The 15013-nt window shown below is 49.0% G+C and overlaps 4 protein-coding genes, 1 long non-coding RNA gene and 1 other non-coding gene across 9 annotated transcripts; 3 read left to right on the top strand and 3 right to left on the bottom strand.

Annotated features, from left to right (window-relative positions):
* Positions 1-623: 623 nt before the first annotated feature.
* On the bottom strand, positions 624-5006 carry kek4 (kekkon 4). 3 transcript variants are annotated; one of them, XM_002134479.3, is made up of 4 exons: positions 4844-5006; positions 3911-4014; positions 1814-3681; positions 624-1737 (listed from the first exon to the last, which is right to left on the bottom strand). In XM_002134479.3, the coding sequence occupies exons 3-4, from the start codon at positions 3588-3590 to the stop codon at positions 905-907; spliced, it is 2610 nt and encodes an 869-aa protein (XP_002134515.3). In that variant the 5' UTR covers positions 3591-3681; positions 3911-4014; positions 4844-5006; the 3' UTR covers positions 624-904. The 3 variants fall into 3 exon arrangements, with proteins under 3 accessions (XP_002134515.3, XP_015042217.2, XP_015042216.2); XM_015186731.2 differs by having other exon boundaries at positions 1814-4014; XM_015186730.2 differs by lacking the exon at positions 4844-5006 and adding an exon at positions 4234-4777 and having other exon boundaries at positions 1814-4014.
* A 443-nt stretch (positions 5007-5449) lies between these two features.
* On the bottom strand, positions 5450-6586 carry LOC6901035 (endonuclease G, mitochondrial-like). The gene is made up of 2 exons (XM_002134478.3): positions 6332-6586; positions 5450-6265 (listed from the first exon to the last, which is right to left on the bottom strand). The coding sequence occupies exons 1-2, from the start codon at positions 6491-6493 to the stop codon at positions 5501-5503; spliced, it is 927 nt and encodes a 308-aa protein (XP_002134514.1). The 5' UTR covers positions 6494-6586; the 3' UTR covers positions 5450-5500.
* Positions 6587-6706: 120 nt separating this feature from the next.
* Positions 6707-7080, top strand: LOC117184664 (uncharacterized). Its single transcript, XR_004470077.1, has 2 exons — positions 6707-6846; positions 6909-7080. It is a non-coding gene; the product is annotated as an uncharacterized lncRNA (long non-coding RNA).
* Positions 7081-8515: 1435 nt separating this feature from the next.
* On the top strand, positions 8516-12972 carry nod (no distributive disjunction). Of its 2 annotated transcripts, XM_015186729.2 has the most exons (7): positions 8516-8726; positions 8849-9587; positions 9659-9831; positions 11347-11561; positions 11629-11796; positions 11872-12528; positions 12599-12972. In XM_015186729.2, the coding sequence occupies exons 1-7, from the start codon at positions 8613-8615 to the stop codon at positions 12702-12704; spliced, it is 2172 nt and encodes a 723-aa protein (XP_015042215.2). In that variant the 5' UTR covers positions 8516-8612; the 3' UTR covers positions 12705-12972. The 2 variants fall into 2 exon arrangements, with proteins under 2 accessions (XP_015042215.2, XP_033237993.1); XM_033382102.1 differs by having other exon boundaries at positions 11629-12528.
* pkm (Pinkman) lies at positions 9627-11242 on the bottom strand. Its single transcript, XM_001354340.4, has 2 exons — positions 10202-11242; positions 9627-10121 (listed from the first exon to the last, which is right to left on the bottom strand). The coding sequence occupies exons 1-2, from the start codon at positions 11221-11223 to the stop codon at positions 9842-9844; spliced, it is 1302 nt and encodes a 433-aa protein (XP_001354376.4). The 5' UTR covers positions 11224-11242; the 3' UTR covers positions 9627-9841.
* Positions 12973-13392: 420 nt separating the features above from the next.
* On the top strand, positions 13393-13464 carry TRNAD-GUC (transfer RNA aspartic acid (anticodon GUC)). The gene has a single exon. It is a non-coding gene; the product is annotated as a tRNA-Asp (tRNA).
* The last annotated feature ends 1549 nt before the right edge of the window (positions 13465-15013 follow it).

Consider the following 15013-nt stretch of genomic DNA (forward strand, 5'->3'; position numbering starts at 1 on the left):
GATATGCGGGATAGGAGGAATAGGTGGGATAGGTACGAGGATATCTTCCATCTCTCGGGGTGAGTGTACTCGTACTCGTACTCGTACTCGTAGGTGAGGCCAGCTAACAAAGGCCAGGAAGGGATTTGAAAGTCATATGAGCGAATTTTCATACGACACTCCCACACTCCCACACCCACTCCCATAGACAGAAGAAGGCGTTCTTTTGTCCTTCTGTCCGCCTGCCTGCCTGTCTGTATGAGCATCTTAGTCTCACCTTAGTAATAGTACGTATACGAGTAGATTCTGTTATACTGCCTAATTATTTAGATTCTAGGACACTTGAACATCCACAACAAATGAAATCCTGTGCAAGTGGTGGGGAGGTACTCCTCTTCGTTTTCCCTACTTCCTAGCACTCGTACTCGGATGTGCGTCTTGCGAGACCCTTTTTAAAGTGTTTTTCCTCTGCGCTGCGTGTCAGTCAGGCATGACCACCACGTCGCGTGATCACGTATCAATGGCCTATCAATTATCCAGCTATCCATCTATCTTTCAGCAACCCGCAGGCCCCTTAACACCTTTTAACATCCAAAGCACTGAGAAAACTCCTCTAAACTTAAAAAAAAAAACAACTTAAAAGGTTTTTAATTTAATTTCAGTTCATTTCACTTTATTGATGTGTGTGTGTTTAGATAAAGCGCTTACATTGGTAAGTATAGAAATTTATAGGTATAGGCATATAGGCATTAGTATAGGAATGGGTATAGGTATATGTATAGGTATAGGTATACGTGTGTATATATATTTCGCTAAAAATACTATTAAAATTCTAAAATATTATTTACTACCGAGGAGACACCCTGCATTACATTCTGCTTACAATCTAGTGATCGTCTGGTCAAATCTGCGTCCACAGTAGCTGTCAGAGAATCCTCTTGCGGGATGCGCTGCCATTATTTGTCGATGCGGCGACGGCGGTGGTGGTTAGCTTATTCTGTAAGGGGGCAAGTGATGAGGACGATGTCACTGTAATTGCTGCTATCATATTTTCCATGACCCCTTCCCCACCGCCGCCGCCGCCGCCACCGCCACCGCCCCTGCTTGCAGCATCAGACAGAGACAGAGACAGGGTGCATGGGATGGTGCTGGTGGCACTGGTGGTGGTGTATGGCGGTGGAGATGGCTGACGGCAATGGCTATCGGTGGATTGGCGTTGGCTGCTCGGCAATGCCAGAGACCGGCAATGCCTTTGCAGTCCCTGGAGCTGTGGCTGTGGCTCTGGCTGTGGCTGGAGGTGGAGCTGTTGCTGGGCCACCTTTGGGGGGTAAAGCAAAAAACTTCCGGATGCAGACTCCTGACGACTGTCGCTGATGTTGTTATTGTTCCTTCTGACAGCAGTCCCCACACTTCCGTACTTATCCTGCAGGTACTTTTGCACATTGATGTTGTACTTGCTTCGGGCATTGGAATTGGAATTGCAATTGGAATTGAGCCCAATTAGCATTAATTGTTGGCTTAGCTGATCTTCATTGTTCTCGAGCATCGTCAGCCCCCCAGGCCGGCCAGGCCCCTCAGGGGGGCTGTTCGAAGGTAGCACGTCCGGTTGATATTCCTCGCTCTGCCTGATGATTGCAGTTTCCCGTATGTCACAGGCAGTGGCAGTGGCAGAGGCAGAGGCAGATGGCATGATCCTGTGATCCTCAATGACGTTTGATCGGCTCAAATCGTACCCTTTGGAAGTTACATTGAGCTTATCTGTTGTAATATAACATAAGACATAAAAAGTACATGTCATTAGGGGATTAAGAGGGTGGGGTTGGGGGTGACCTACCTTTGAACTTGCGCTCTAAGGTAAGTGTTTCGTCGCGGTGTTTTCGTGCGCCATAGTCATCCTCTCCACTGAGCAAAGAGTTCGAGTTCCGGGATGCCACATTATTGCCGCCGATTGCCGCCGAGGGCCGATTGCAAAGGTATCCCATTATTGCATGTGGACTTCTGTTTCTGTCTATACTCGTTATCAAGTCAGAAAATTTTCTGCTCTCGGCTATGGGCTCGACCGATCTGTGTCGATCTGTCGCTTGATTTTGGAACGTGTCGAGAAGGACCTCCGTACCCCCGGCAACGACTACGCTGTTGCTTACGCCATGCCCATGGAGGACCACCGCTCCAGCATCGCTGGAGAACTGTTGAGCGGAAAAGTTAATCGATCGCAGGTGGGTGTGCTGCCGGGGATGCAGATGGAGATGCTTGAACCGCCTGTAGATGCAGTAGGTTACCATCGACAGCAGGACCGAGACGCTGATTAGGCCCAGGACCATCAGACAGATGATGACAAAGAGATTGCTGTTTAGGAGCAGGTCCCGCTGCACGCTGGACTTTTGCACCACGAGGCTCATCTGGACGGCATCCTTGCCGCCAGCGTTCTCCGCCAGGCAGGTGTAGACGCCCTCATCGCTCTTCTCGGCACCGACTATGGTGAGCCGCGAGGTGAAAACATCGCGACCGAACTGTGGATCTCTTGTCGATCTTTTCTCTTCCCGGAGCATCTCGATGTGAACACGCGGATGGCGTGGACCCATGGAACCCGTGGAACCCATGGACCCCGTGGTGGAACCCGATTTGTACAGTTGCTTATTGTAGTCCCAGGCCACGACCGTATTCGGTGAGCCGTGCACTCGACACACGAGGGTTACATTCTCCTTCGAAGTGTTAATGGAGGCACCGCGTGCCGGATAGACAATCTTTGGCTTGCAGGCAAACGCCTCCGGCTGATCCTCGATCCAGAGCATACTGCGCAGCTGCAGCGGATAGTGGCAGGCCGTCGGCGGTGTGTACAGGTTCATCTTGAGTACGAAGTCACGAAACTCCTGAAGATCGCAGGTGCAGTTCCATGGATTCTGGTCGAGCGACAGGGCCGTCAGTCGGTTCAGACTCTGAAAAGTCTCCCTGTGCAGCACCCGAAACTGGTTGCCGTCCAGATAGATCTGTGAGAGGAGCGGCACGTCCAGAAACGCCTGCGGATCGATACTCACCAGGCGATTGTGTTTCAGCTCGATCTTGTGCAGGTACTTCAGATGATGGAAGACACCGCCGCGCAGGGTCTGCAACAGGTTACCGTTCAGCACCAGGGCCCGCACCTTGGTCAGGCAATCGAAGACATTGGGCAGCAGTTCTCGCAGCAGATTGTTGGACAGATCCAGCTCGATGAGTATCTCCAGCTGCGTGAAGCTTTGCGGTATGATCTTTTGCAGCGTACTGTTGCGTATGAACAGCTTGTGGAGATTCTGCAGCTGCGTGGCCAGAAAGGCGTTCTCCTCGAGGGTGAGTATCTGGTTCTGGGACAGATCCAGCACTTGGACCTCCGAGCTGAGATACTCCGGTACTCCGCTGAGACTCAAATTGCGGCAATCGGCCGTCTTCTTGCCCGAGTTCCACTTGCAGTGACAGTTTCCACAGTCCATTAGCCAGTCACCGCGCGCGGGTCTCGGCCCCGGCACGAGCCGCAGTAGAGATACCAGACAAACCCATTTGAAGAGCAGTAGGAGTATCGGAAGACGAAGACGGAGGCTAGTTAGGCTTGAGCTTGAGATGACCATTGTGATGAGCATTCCTATCACCGGCAGCTGCCGCCTGCTGCCTGTGTCACATTCTAGCTCATGCTCTGCCTCTGGCGTTGATGCCCACTTATGCCGTGACCCTCTACAAATGGAAGGAACACGTAATGACCTAACCATCTGCTTCCACAGGAACCATCAGGAACCGTGGGCCTCGGACAACTGAATCTCAGTTGTATTCGATGCCCCTTATCGCGGTCCCTGGTCCTCGTTTATGGATTTTGAGTCTACTTTTGAAGTGCGTCTTGCCAGCACCATATCTTCATGCAAATCAATTGTGAGGGGCCGCGGTTTATATATGTACTAGTATGTACCTTTATGTGTGCCTTTATCGCTTTGTTTTCCAACCATCCATCTATGCAGTTTTTGCTACGTGTGCGTAGTCCTGAGAGCTGTGCAATATATGCATCCTGTTGGACTAAAATGAAAACGGATTTACATATGCATATCTGTTTTTTGTTAAGCACTATACATAATTATTTGCATGGCTCTACGATTGCGTGTGTGGAACATGTACTTGTAAAACATACATGGATAGACACAAGATACAAGCGAGTGTCCCAGCTTAAAGTAATGATTAACGATAAATGATCCAAAAGCTAAGCTACGTCTACCACTTCTCAGAGTTTTTACCGACCCGCGCGACCGAATGCCAGTCCGCATCTACCGAGTTCCTTTCAAGCTGTTTCTGACTATTCGTTGTTCTTTTGCTTCTGACACTTTGGGTCTGTTCTTGGCCTTATTGTTGGCAAAGCTTTTGAGCGCCATTGGCCACTGGCGATTGGCTATTGGGGACTGGGGATTGGGGTATTCATTGGCAACATGCTGCTTGGCGCCTTGTTAGTTTCACCATCGTCCCTCGACACACGACTAAGCACAGATAATTTCATCAACACACATAAAAAAGAAGGAAAATAATTGAGAACACAAGGCTGGTCGTTTCAGTATTTCCAAAGCCTTTTCAACGTTTTTACACTTTTCTTATTCGCTGTCTTTAAAATATCTGGTTTTGTTTTTGTCCGCACTGACACTGGCCATGACACGGGGCACTTTATTGGCTTGACTCGCAACACCACCTGATAATTTCCCTATTATGCATAAAGGAGGGGCACACGGCTTGACCGTGTTTATCAATGCGTTGCCCAACGTTTGGCATACAATGCTAATCAACTGGGGACTCGGCTCACTATCGTCCCGATATCATCTTTAATAAATACCCGTATGTATGTGAAAATTGCATAGTTTACTTTGGGAAAATTCCAAGCCAAGGTGAAAATGAAACCAAAACACTGCGCCGCGCCAGAATCACGAACAACACGACACTTTTCACGAACAACGAATTGATGTACCGATGCTGGCGTGGTCCCAACACGTTCACGAATAACTGTTTTGGGTTCCCGTTATTCACATTACTTATACGCCCTCTCGTTAACAGTAGTGCTAACAGTGTCGTTAACGCTAACAGTGGCATTAACATTGCGCATGTCAACTAGCATTTCAGCTCTCTCTTCGCTCTGCTACGTGATATTGGAAAGGCATTAGACTGGACTGGACTTGAACTAACTGGTTGGTTGGGGAGTACGCAGAGTACAGAAGCAAACCAGTAGACATGTGATGATTCGCGGCACCCGAGCCGCTACCATACTCATAACCGGTAATCATTCATTTCATAAATCTTATGATTTACGTAACTTATAAACAGCCTATATTTTATACGACAATGAGTGCCACATCTCTCTCTCTTTGCACACCTACGAAGTCCAACCGTTATATCTCGCTCACTCCGACAGATGGCGCTCACTAGACGGGGAAAAGTGTGTTTGAGAGAGAGAGAGAGCAACCATTTGCACAAATTTGCACAAGAAGAAATTAAACATTCTTTATTCAAGTCAACGGCATCATAATTATTGGATATTTTGTCTACAGGCCAAATCGATCTCGATCTTTCCATTATCATACAGCACTTTTGGCTGTAGATCCTTGCTGAACGACAGGCCTGTATAACGTTCGATATCTTTGATGCGGTGACGCCTATCGCGGAAGCTGCCACCACCGTTGCCAGTGTTTTTAATGATGTACGCCTCTATGGTGGACTGGACCTGGACCTTTGACTCGAAGATCAGCACCTTGAAGTAGTGCGTCGGAATGGGCGTGACAGTAGAGTCCAGTTTCCTGTACTCCACCCACCATGTACAGCCATTGCCCATGGGCATGTAAATGGGACCGGTGTAGGAGTACACCGATCCGCATTCCTGTGTCTTCAAAGTCACGTACTGCTCCAATTCGTGCCAGATCTGCCGCTTGAAGGCCCTGCCCATCTCCGCGGAGTCATCGCCCAGCAGAAATACATCCTTGTAGCGGAGAAAGTCATTTGGCCATCCATTCGCATTCCCGTCTCCGGCGCGAAAATGCTCGATTATCCACCGGGCGCTCTTCATGTTTTGTTCCTGCGACATAATGTAGTCCTTGTGCACCACCAGATTTTCTGCGCTTGGTAAACCGTACTTGATAAGATCCAGCATATTCACAACAGAGGGCTCTCCGTCATTCTTCGGCTTTGGCATTAATACCTTGTGCAGCCGTGGGATTAGCATCTGGCATAGTTTGTCCTTCAGCCCAACGGAGCGATTCAACAGTCTACCCTCGTGATCTGTGCTGAAAGTAGAGAGCTGCCCCCCCCATGGAAGGAAGTTACTACCATCCCATTGAGAAGGGATAAAGTATATATCACTTACAAAGGGATAGAGCCTGTGCCGATAGTAATACAAATACGGATCCCTCTTTATCGCTTCGAATAGGTGGATTATCGACACCTCGTGCTGGACAAAGGCACCGCAGAGAACGCCCGACACACCAATCAAGGCGCACACTCCAAAACGTTGTTGTGGATCGGACATTGTTTATTCGGGTAATTACTAATAATGTATATATTGAAGTGAGGTAAAGTATTTGTTTGTTTGTTTATTTGTTTTACAGGAAAGAATGTTGAATGTTATCTAAAGCAAAGCCTACTGTTGCGATATCACCCAGAAATCCGCTTCGATTCTTACTCCAGCCACAATCAAGGTCGAAAATTGGAGTAACTTTTTAAGGCAATATCGATGGAGCTAGGGCATGGGGAATCAAAGACTGTCGTAATGTGCTATAAGTGGAATTAAAAGAAGCAAATAAATTCGCACGTATTTATGCCAACACCACACACAAGGCCTGTTCATAATTATTGCACCATCAAGAGTCCTGCTGACGCCAGGTAAAACCGTGTTCAGATTTCCTTTGCTCGCTCGTCGTTTCTCCCTCTTTTTGTTCTCCTAGACGGGCGTTGGCGTGCCTAAATTAGTTGTTTGGGATTATGCCACATCAACGCCCCGCAAAATCTCCACTTTGGCACGCAGCCAACAATGGAAAGGCTTCCGGCCATCGGCGTCGACTTCGGGGCGGCATATTTTTTAATTATGTGCTTCAAAACTGAAAACGAATTAACCATAAGAGGACAGTCGTCTCACGAAGTGTATTTCATATTCAGATATGTGGCTAATTCTAGCTATTATTAACACTTGTCTTCTCCCACTGCCAGCAGTTGCCATGCCCCTATGTAAGTCGATTTAACGTTTGATTAGTAAATACATACTACATATATAGCACAGGGCGTAGCATACTATGCAAAAGGAATAACAGATCGAAATCCGCTTTTATTTTTAAATTCAATTCAAAACACGCGCCCTAATCAAATGCAGCATTGTGCACGGCGCTGCCGACTTTTCAGCAGGAAAAAAGCTTTTTTTAACGTGAATGAAAAAAAAGCTGAGCATTTTCAGAAAAAATTTAAATGGTCCTAATTAATGGTTCAAGAATGGTCTTCCCAATCACGCGTAGATAATTATCAGGCACTTCGTAGTCTAAGCAGCCAGACCAGTAAATTTAAATAAAAATTGCCTTTCACTAATTTTGTTTTAAAACCTTATTTCAGGAAAGATGTAATAGAAGGGAATAATTCAAATTAACATATCTTGTAGATAATGTATCTATCAATCGGATACAAATATGTATTCAGGTATGGAAGTCCCAGCCGGCTGGTAATATCCAATCGAATATAAAAATCGACCAATTCTTGCCATAAAACGATTAACCCATTGTAGTTCAAGGAGTTTTTAATATCCCACCGAAAATAATGAAAATTTAATCATATTAGCGCAGTTCAGATGAAAGATATCGGGGGGTATTTTGAAAGTGAAGAGAAAGGAAAAGATGGATCTACAAGTCGTTATACTGTTTGAATAGAGGGGGCTTAAGTGGGCTAAGTTCATGTTTTCATCGGTATATATTTTGGTATATTTCTGAAGATCACACTGATTTTCTTGCCACCACGTCTAGCTCACACAACTTGTAAATTTTTATAATTTTAATGGTAGTTTCCATTGGACGCACCCTCTTGTCCAATGCACCAATGTACAATTCGTGTTGAAATTCCATTAAGAGCCATGTCCAGGCCACATCAAGTAAAAATTCATGGTCAGCAGCAAACTCCTGCTTGTTTGCTTGAAAATCAAAATTTTTTTTCAAAAATAACGGAAAAAGGCATGTCTTAAAGTGGATTACGGAGGTTTTTCACGTTGGTGCTTTCATGGGGATTATATGAAAAAAAAACCGCCAAAAATTTGTGAAACGTACACATAGGAAATGTGTAGTTAACATATAGTTACCATGTAAGGAAATGGTTTTAGTGGAAATTGTTTAAACTTATTCTACAATCAAATCGAATTAAAAGGATTATTTAAAATTAGCTAGTGTTGTAGAAAATTGATTGACCAAACGGATATAACCAAGGTCTTACTTATGTGGGAATATTCAACCGAATATCGCTTGAAAAAAATAAGTCGTCAGTATATTTACGGTTTGTTTTGGTTTGGTATATTTGTGAGGGTCACTGGACGCCAGACGTATCGATAGACATTTGGTAATTGCTATCGAAATACAAAAGACGCCAGCCAGCCACAAATAAATTAAATTAATAAACAAATGGATAACGGCAAACTGAGTGCCGTTCGCGTGGCCGTTCGCGAAGCACCCTTTCGCTCCTTCCTAGGCCGACAGGAGCCCAGCATCGTGCAGTTCTCGCCGCAGGCCGGCAACGTAAGTGATCGTCCACTCCTGTACTGTAACTGTACCTGGACGCCATTTCATCAATATAAAATCCAGTGATAATAATAATCTTTGTCCTCGTCCCATTCCTGTGTGCCCCCATACCGCCTCAGTCACTGGTGGTGGACCAGAACGATTACCACTTCGACCACGCTTTCCGCTCGAGCGTCAGCCAGGAGCAGCTCTACGATGCGCTCATCCAGCCGCTAGTGGATAAGCTCTTTTGTGGCTTCCAGTGCACGGCCATGGCCTACGGCCAGACGGGCACCGGCAAGAGCTACTCCATGGGCATGGTCACGGACAAAGAGCCCACCAAAGAGGAGCACCTGGGCGTCCTGCCGCGCTGCCTGAGGGACATCCTGGATCGGGTGGCCGCCCAGCAAGAGAACACCGCGGAGCGCACACGGATCACCGCCTCCTTCATTGAGATATATAACGAGAAGGCCTTCGACCTGTTGAGCACCTCGCCCATGGACCCCATGGTGACCTCGCGCTGTCAGAGCCGCACCTGCATGCCGCTGGCCAGCCAGCAGGATCTGCAGCGCCTGCTGCAGCTGGGGACGAGCAATCGCCACGTCCGGCGCACCAACATGAATGCGAAAAGCTCCCGCTCCCACGCCATCGTGACCATTCATGTGTGGCAAGAGGACGGCAAGGAGCTCGCACGCATGAACATCGTCGATCTGGCCGGCTCTGAGGGCGTGCGCCGCACCGGGCACGAGGGTGTGGCTCGCCAGGAGGGAGTCAACATCAACCTAGGCCTGCTGAGCATTAACAAGGTGGTGATGGCCTTGGCGGCCGGCCATGCTGTGATCCCCTACCGCGACAGTATCCTCACCACGGTCCTGCAGGGTGAGTAACCCGCGACCCATCCATTTACGCATCATCCGATCTGATTATAATCTTTAATGTCTCATCCGCAGAGTCGCTGACCTCGCAGTCGTACCTCACCTTCCTCGCGTGCATCAGTCCGCACAGCTGCGACCTAACCGAGACCATTTCCACGCTCCGATTCGCCAAGAGCGCCAAGCGGCTGCGCCTCAATCCCCAGCAGATGAATATGGCGCGCGCCCACCAGCTCCAGCTGCAGCAGAAGGTAAGCCATCCTAGATATAGTCGCTGTCAACGCAGTCGAGGATTACCTCGCGCATGCGTCGCTTGTAGAGCTCTTCGTTGCCGGTGCCCAGGAAGCCGGCTCCCTGGAGGTTAGTGCTGCCGCCGGCTTCGATCATATCGCTGATAGCCTGCAGATCGGGCACATCCTGGCCCTGCATGGTCACTATCGGCAGCACCATCATGGCGAGGAGCAGGCCCACGGCCGCCTTGGCACGTAGCTGCTCCGCAAAAGCCTTTCGAGGCAGCAGCTGCTCCACGGACTCACCCAGTCTGAGAAACGATAAGGATAAGAGGCATTACAGGATACGATTATCTTTAAATGGGATAGGGATTATAGGTGGGGCGCTCACCTCGTCAGCTGCTGGCCTAGCTGGACATGGTACTCCTCGAGCATGGCCTGCAGATGGCTCTGGCGGAAGGCGCGCGTGGTGCAGGTGAATAGGAAGTAGGCCAGATCCGTTACTGGGGAGGCATAGCGCATCAGCTGCCAGTCGATCAGCCGGAGATCGAGCGGACAGAGCCTGTACATGATGTTGTTGTTCCAGCAGTCGCCGTGGCAGACCACGGCATAGGGCTCGCAGTTGGTGCCGTTGATCAGGGGCAGGAGCAGGTCGAAGTAGGTTCCCCGCGAGAAGTACTCCCTCAGCCGCGCCCCGTACGCGTCATCCGCCGGGGAGAGCAGAGCGCTGAGCGCACTCTCCTTGAGGTTCTCGAAGTATGAGGCGAGGGCGGTGTCGTCCCGCCGCTGCTCGAAGATGTCTACCATTTGGCGGAAGGGGAGCAGCCTCTCGGGGCACTGGCGCTTGGCCGCCAGGGAGACGGCGTGCAGCTTGCCGTAGGCGCGCATCACCTGCGCCACATGCTGGAGGGGTAGGTGTCTGAAGCGGTCGTGTAGCTGGAAGCCGGAGCGGCACAGATCCTCCAGTACAATGCACTCGTCGGGCTCGTCGCGGCAGGTGTGGAAGCAGCGGGCGTGCTGCCGGAAGCGCTCCTCCTCGGGCACGCCCCACCGGTCCTGCAGCTCCTCCACGAGGGGCAGGAACTCCTCGTAGGCCTGCGACTCGCGCAGGAAGCACGGCCTGGCGAAAAACTGCTTGCGCCGGACGCTGTTCTGAGGCGGCAGCTTCACCACCAGGCTGCGATCGGGGGGCACGCGTAGGCGCCACACCACGCCCAAGTAGTTGTCGCCTTTGGCGCTGGCTCGCTGCAGGTGATCGCTGAGTTCTGAGCTCGCGGGCAGGCTCTTCTCTGGCCAGAGTTCCCTGATCAGCTGCCGGAGGCGCATGGTCACGCGCTCATTGGGGAGATCATCCTGGGTCGGTTCCTCCTCCTCCTGCTCCTGTCCCGGCGGCTTCTCCCTCTGCGGCTCCATGCTGAACTGCGCCACAGGCGGTCTCATGAACGGCTTTTATAGGATGTCGATGGGAAACCGCAGCAACCACAAGCGAGCATCTACATATGCGCCTTCTCATGTTTCACCTTTTTCGCATTGCAGCAATCCATGGCCGCCCGCACGCCGCACATCTTCCGGAGGGTGATGACCAGCTCGACGTCCGTCAAGCGGAGCAGGCCGCCCCAGAACGCTGGCGCAGGAGCCCCCATTCAGAACAGCTCCTACCTGATGCCGCCCAAGGCCAAGGAGAGCATGCCCCTGATGCAGCTGCAGCGCACGCGGTCGGAGATGGGGCTGACGCCAAAGGCCAAGAAAAGGTGGGATCCATTCCACTCCCCCCCTTCAGAGCGTGCTCTGACCATCTATCTTTATGCCTCTCCCCAGGGCCCGCGAGGAATTGCAGCTAGAAATGGGACTGATTGCGCCATCGGTCAGCGACATGTCAGAGAGCAGTCTCGTTCAGCCACAAGTTGTGAAACCACTGGCATTGCCCATGCTCCACCTCCAGCGCACGCGCTCCGAGATGGTGCTGACGCCCAAGGGCGAGAGGAGGTGCGTACAAGATGGATGCTCTCCCGATGTGACCCTTTCTAACTCGGGTCTGCATCTGATTATCCCTCTAAATAGAGGCCAAGAGGAGGAGCTCCAGCTGGATGCAACATTGGTGGAGCCATCGAGGATCAATTTCTCGGACTGCACCCAGGAGGAGCAGGACTCCAAGGCAATGGCCCCCCCACCGCCTCCGGATAATGGCAGGAGGAGAAGCAGGAGCTTCTTCCACTCCTCTGTGCTGAGCATACCAGAGGAACCAGGCGCACAGCAGCAGCAGCCGCAGCAGCCCATGAGGTGCCTCTTCTTCAGCAGTCCCTTCAGTCCGATCAATCTGCAAACGGCTGACTCATTGCAGATGAGCGGCATCCTGCCACTGGAGACCAGTGTAAGGCCACAGGTGAGACGCTCCGCCCGCTTGAACAGCATGTGCAACATTACGCAGCCTCCGCCGGAGCAGCAGCACCAGCAGCAAAAGAATGAGAGTGTACTGCGCCGCAGCATGAGACTGGCGGTGAAATCGGAGAAGGGCGTCGTGCAAACCAAGGACTTGTTGACCACACAGATCTCGGGCAGCGTAAGAGTCCGTGGCGTTCGCTCAAAGGCGGCCGCGACAAACTGGATGAGCAAGCATCGGGTCATGTTCCTGAATCTTCTCAACACGGCGGAAGTTCGCGAGCTACAGAAGCTGCCTGGCATTGGCCCGAAGACCGCCTTTGCCCTGGTTATGCAGCGGTGAGTGAACAGCAGAGGTGTCACAAAATAATTCCAATAATTCCGGGCTGTCGTCTCTTTTCTCCCGCAGATCGCGTCTGGGCGGCTTCCAGAGCTTGGCTCAGATTGAGAGCCTGCCCATCTGGGCCGGCAAGAAGTGGCTGCGCGTGTGCCAGGCCAACTGTTTGGATCCGTAGGAACCACAGTGAATCATCCCAACCAACCTAACAACTTTTTTGTGTGTGTAATAGTCCTGTCGATGTTTAATAGTTTTTTTGTTTGTTTGTGATTTTTTAATTTTATATAAACTAGCGTAGGGTTAAACTTAGGAAGCAACGAATCATCCCAGAACCAATGAAAACTATTGTATTTTAAATAAACATTTTGTAACACCGTTACCTTTAAGTGATCCTTTAATAATTGATGTAAACTATCTCAAGATTAAATTCCATTCATATATAGGTACATATGTGTCATAATTTCGTTACTCAATTATTAGGTATTCATAGAAACAAGTAACGCATTTAGGAGTAAATTGGAACATTGAGAAATCAGTGAACGAACTAAGATATAGGCAAAACAAAATAATCTGCATTGTATTCATTATTTTGTAATTATCAAATAGACCCTGAAACCAATTTAGATACGTCATAGCCCTGTCGACAACCACGAGTTTAATAATCTAGATTACTTATATGAACCGAATGAAAGAGATCTGCGGAGATATGGACACACTCCCGGCAAACACTCGACAAGACATCGGGTGGTGACCTCATAGAAAACACATATCGTGTGCTAAATTAGACCTGACCGTATGCTGTATTTATTAGTGTGGGCCCTGCCACTAGCTTCCATATTAAGGATTGGCTTAGATGCTTATATATATCCTCGATAGTATAGTGGTCAGTATCCCCGCCTGTCACGCGGGAGACCGGGGTTCAATTCCCCGTCGGGGAGTAGTATTGCTGCAAGGCAATTTTTGATTAGTTTTACTCTTTTTTTTTTTTTTGTTTTTGTTTAAGTGGAATAGTAAGGAATGATGTCAAATGATCAGATTAAATGGATTTGACCAATTTCCCGGTCTGCTATATATAGTACTTCATGTGTTGCTGAAGATATTTTAACCAATCGTTGAAGTCTATATATGTATATATCTATATATGTATGTATATATGTACTCACATACATATACATATATATTTTTCTGTTAATAACTCCACTAAAGATTATCCAAAACGAATAATTAAATCATATGGTTGTCATAGAAAGGAAACATCTTAACGGTGTCCATCTTCCTTTTCGTACGTGCGTGACTTTGGGAAAATTGGACAGCAATCATCTCTAGTTTCTCCCCAATGGCTGTCCCTGTCTTGCTTGCACTCTCACTCTCTTTTCCTTCCATGTGGGATCGATGTGCAAGTTGTTTTGCCACCTTGCACAGTGCTAGAGGCAGGGGTGGTGACAGAAAATGTATCTTAAACATATGTACATAAGTACATTTAGTTACGGCCGGGCCAAAACAAAGCCCGCAGGCCACCCTCTGCCCGTTTATCAACCGCAGCCGCAGCCGCAGCCGGTGACCGATATAGCGGCTCTTGTTTTTTGGTAAACAAGATAAGGACAAAGAGAAGAGCCGATCGATGAGAAGAGAGCAGAGAGCGGAGAGCAGAAAGGAATCTAAGTGGTGTTTTCTGATTGGAAATTGCTTAAAGATAACGCCCGAATATAAGCGTTGCTGGCTGTGGGCGGGGGCAGGGGCAGGCGCTACAAGTTAGGTACAAAGTGTATCTGGTTAGCCGCAGCCGCAGTCGCAGTAACAGTCGCCGCCGCTGCCAAATAGCAAAGAGGAAAGGAAAAGGCGAGCAAAAGAAACCAGCAAAACAGAAAACAAGAAAAAACGCGTCTTTGTGCGAGCAAAACAAACAAGACAACTTATATACACCGCAATCAGGGAAGGCGACTCTTAAATACCCTTCCACCAGCAGAGAGTAATTTGACTGTTAATCGTCCATCTCTCTTTTGCTCTCAGACTTTCCCTTCCGGCACAACAAGACTGCCGTTAAGACGGCACTTTTGCAGTACATATGTATGTATACACATACATATGTAATACAATCAATTAGTGAATCGCAAAAATGTATGACAACGAACCACACCCTCTTCTATATCTAGCCACAAGCCGTCGTCTATCTCCGAGCCGGTTAGAGTGCACGCTTCGTACGCCACAACAAAATCTCAGCGCCGCATAAAATGCGCCGCAAAAACAAGCTAGGCAGCGGCAGCGGCAGTGGCAGAGGCGGTGGCAGCGCCAGCAGCAGCAGCTCCAAGCCAAGGTATATTAAACAGAAGGTAAGGTAGTTCGCGAATGCTGCAACATGATAATTAATTTTCATGCGCCTAATTATACCTTCCCTTTAATAGACCTTGAACTTTTTGATCACAAGATATGTAAGAAAAAATGTAATAAACAAAACAAAGCCATAACCAGGCAAAGGACAAGGTATAT

Source organism: Drosophila pseudoobscura, chromosome X (genome assembly GCF_009870125.1).
Source record: "Drosophila pseudoobscura strain MV-25-SWS-2005 chromosome X, UCI_Dpse_MV25, whole genome shotgun sequence".
NCBI lineage: Eukaryota > Metazoa > Arthropoda > Insecta > Diptera > Drosophilidae > Drosophila > Drosophila pseudoobscura.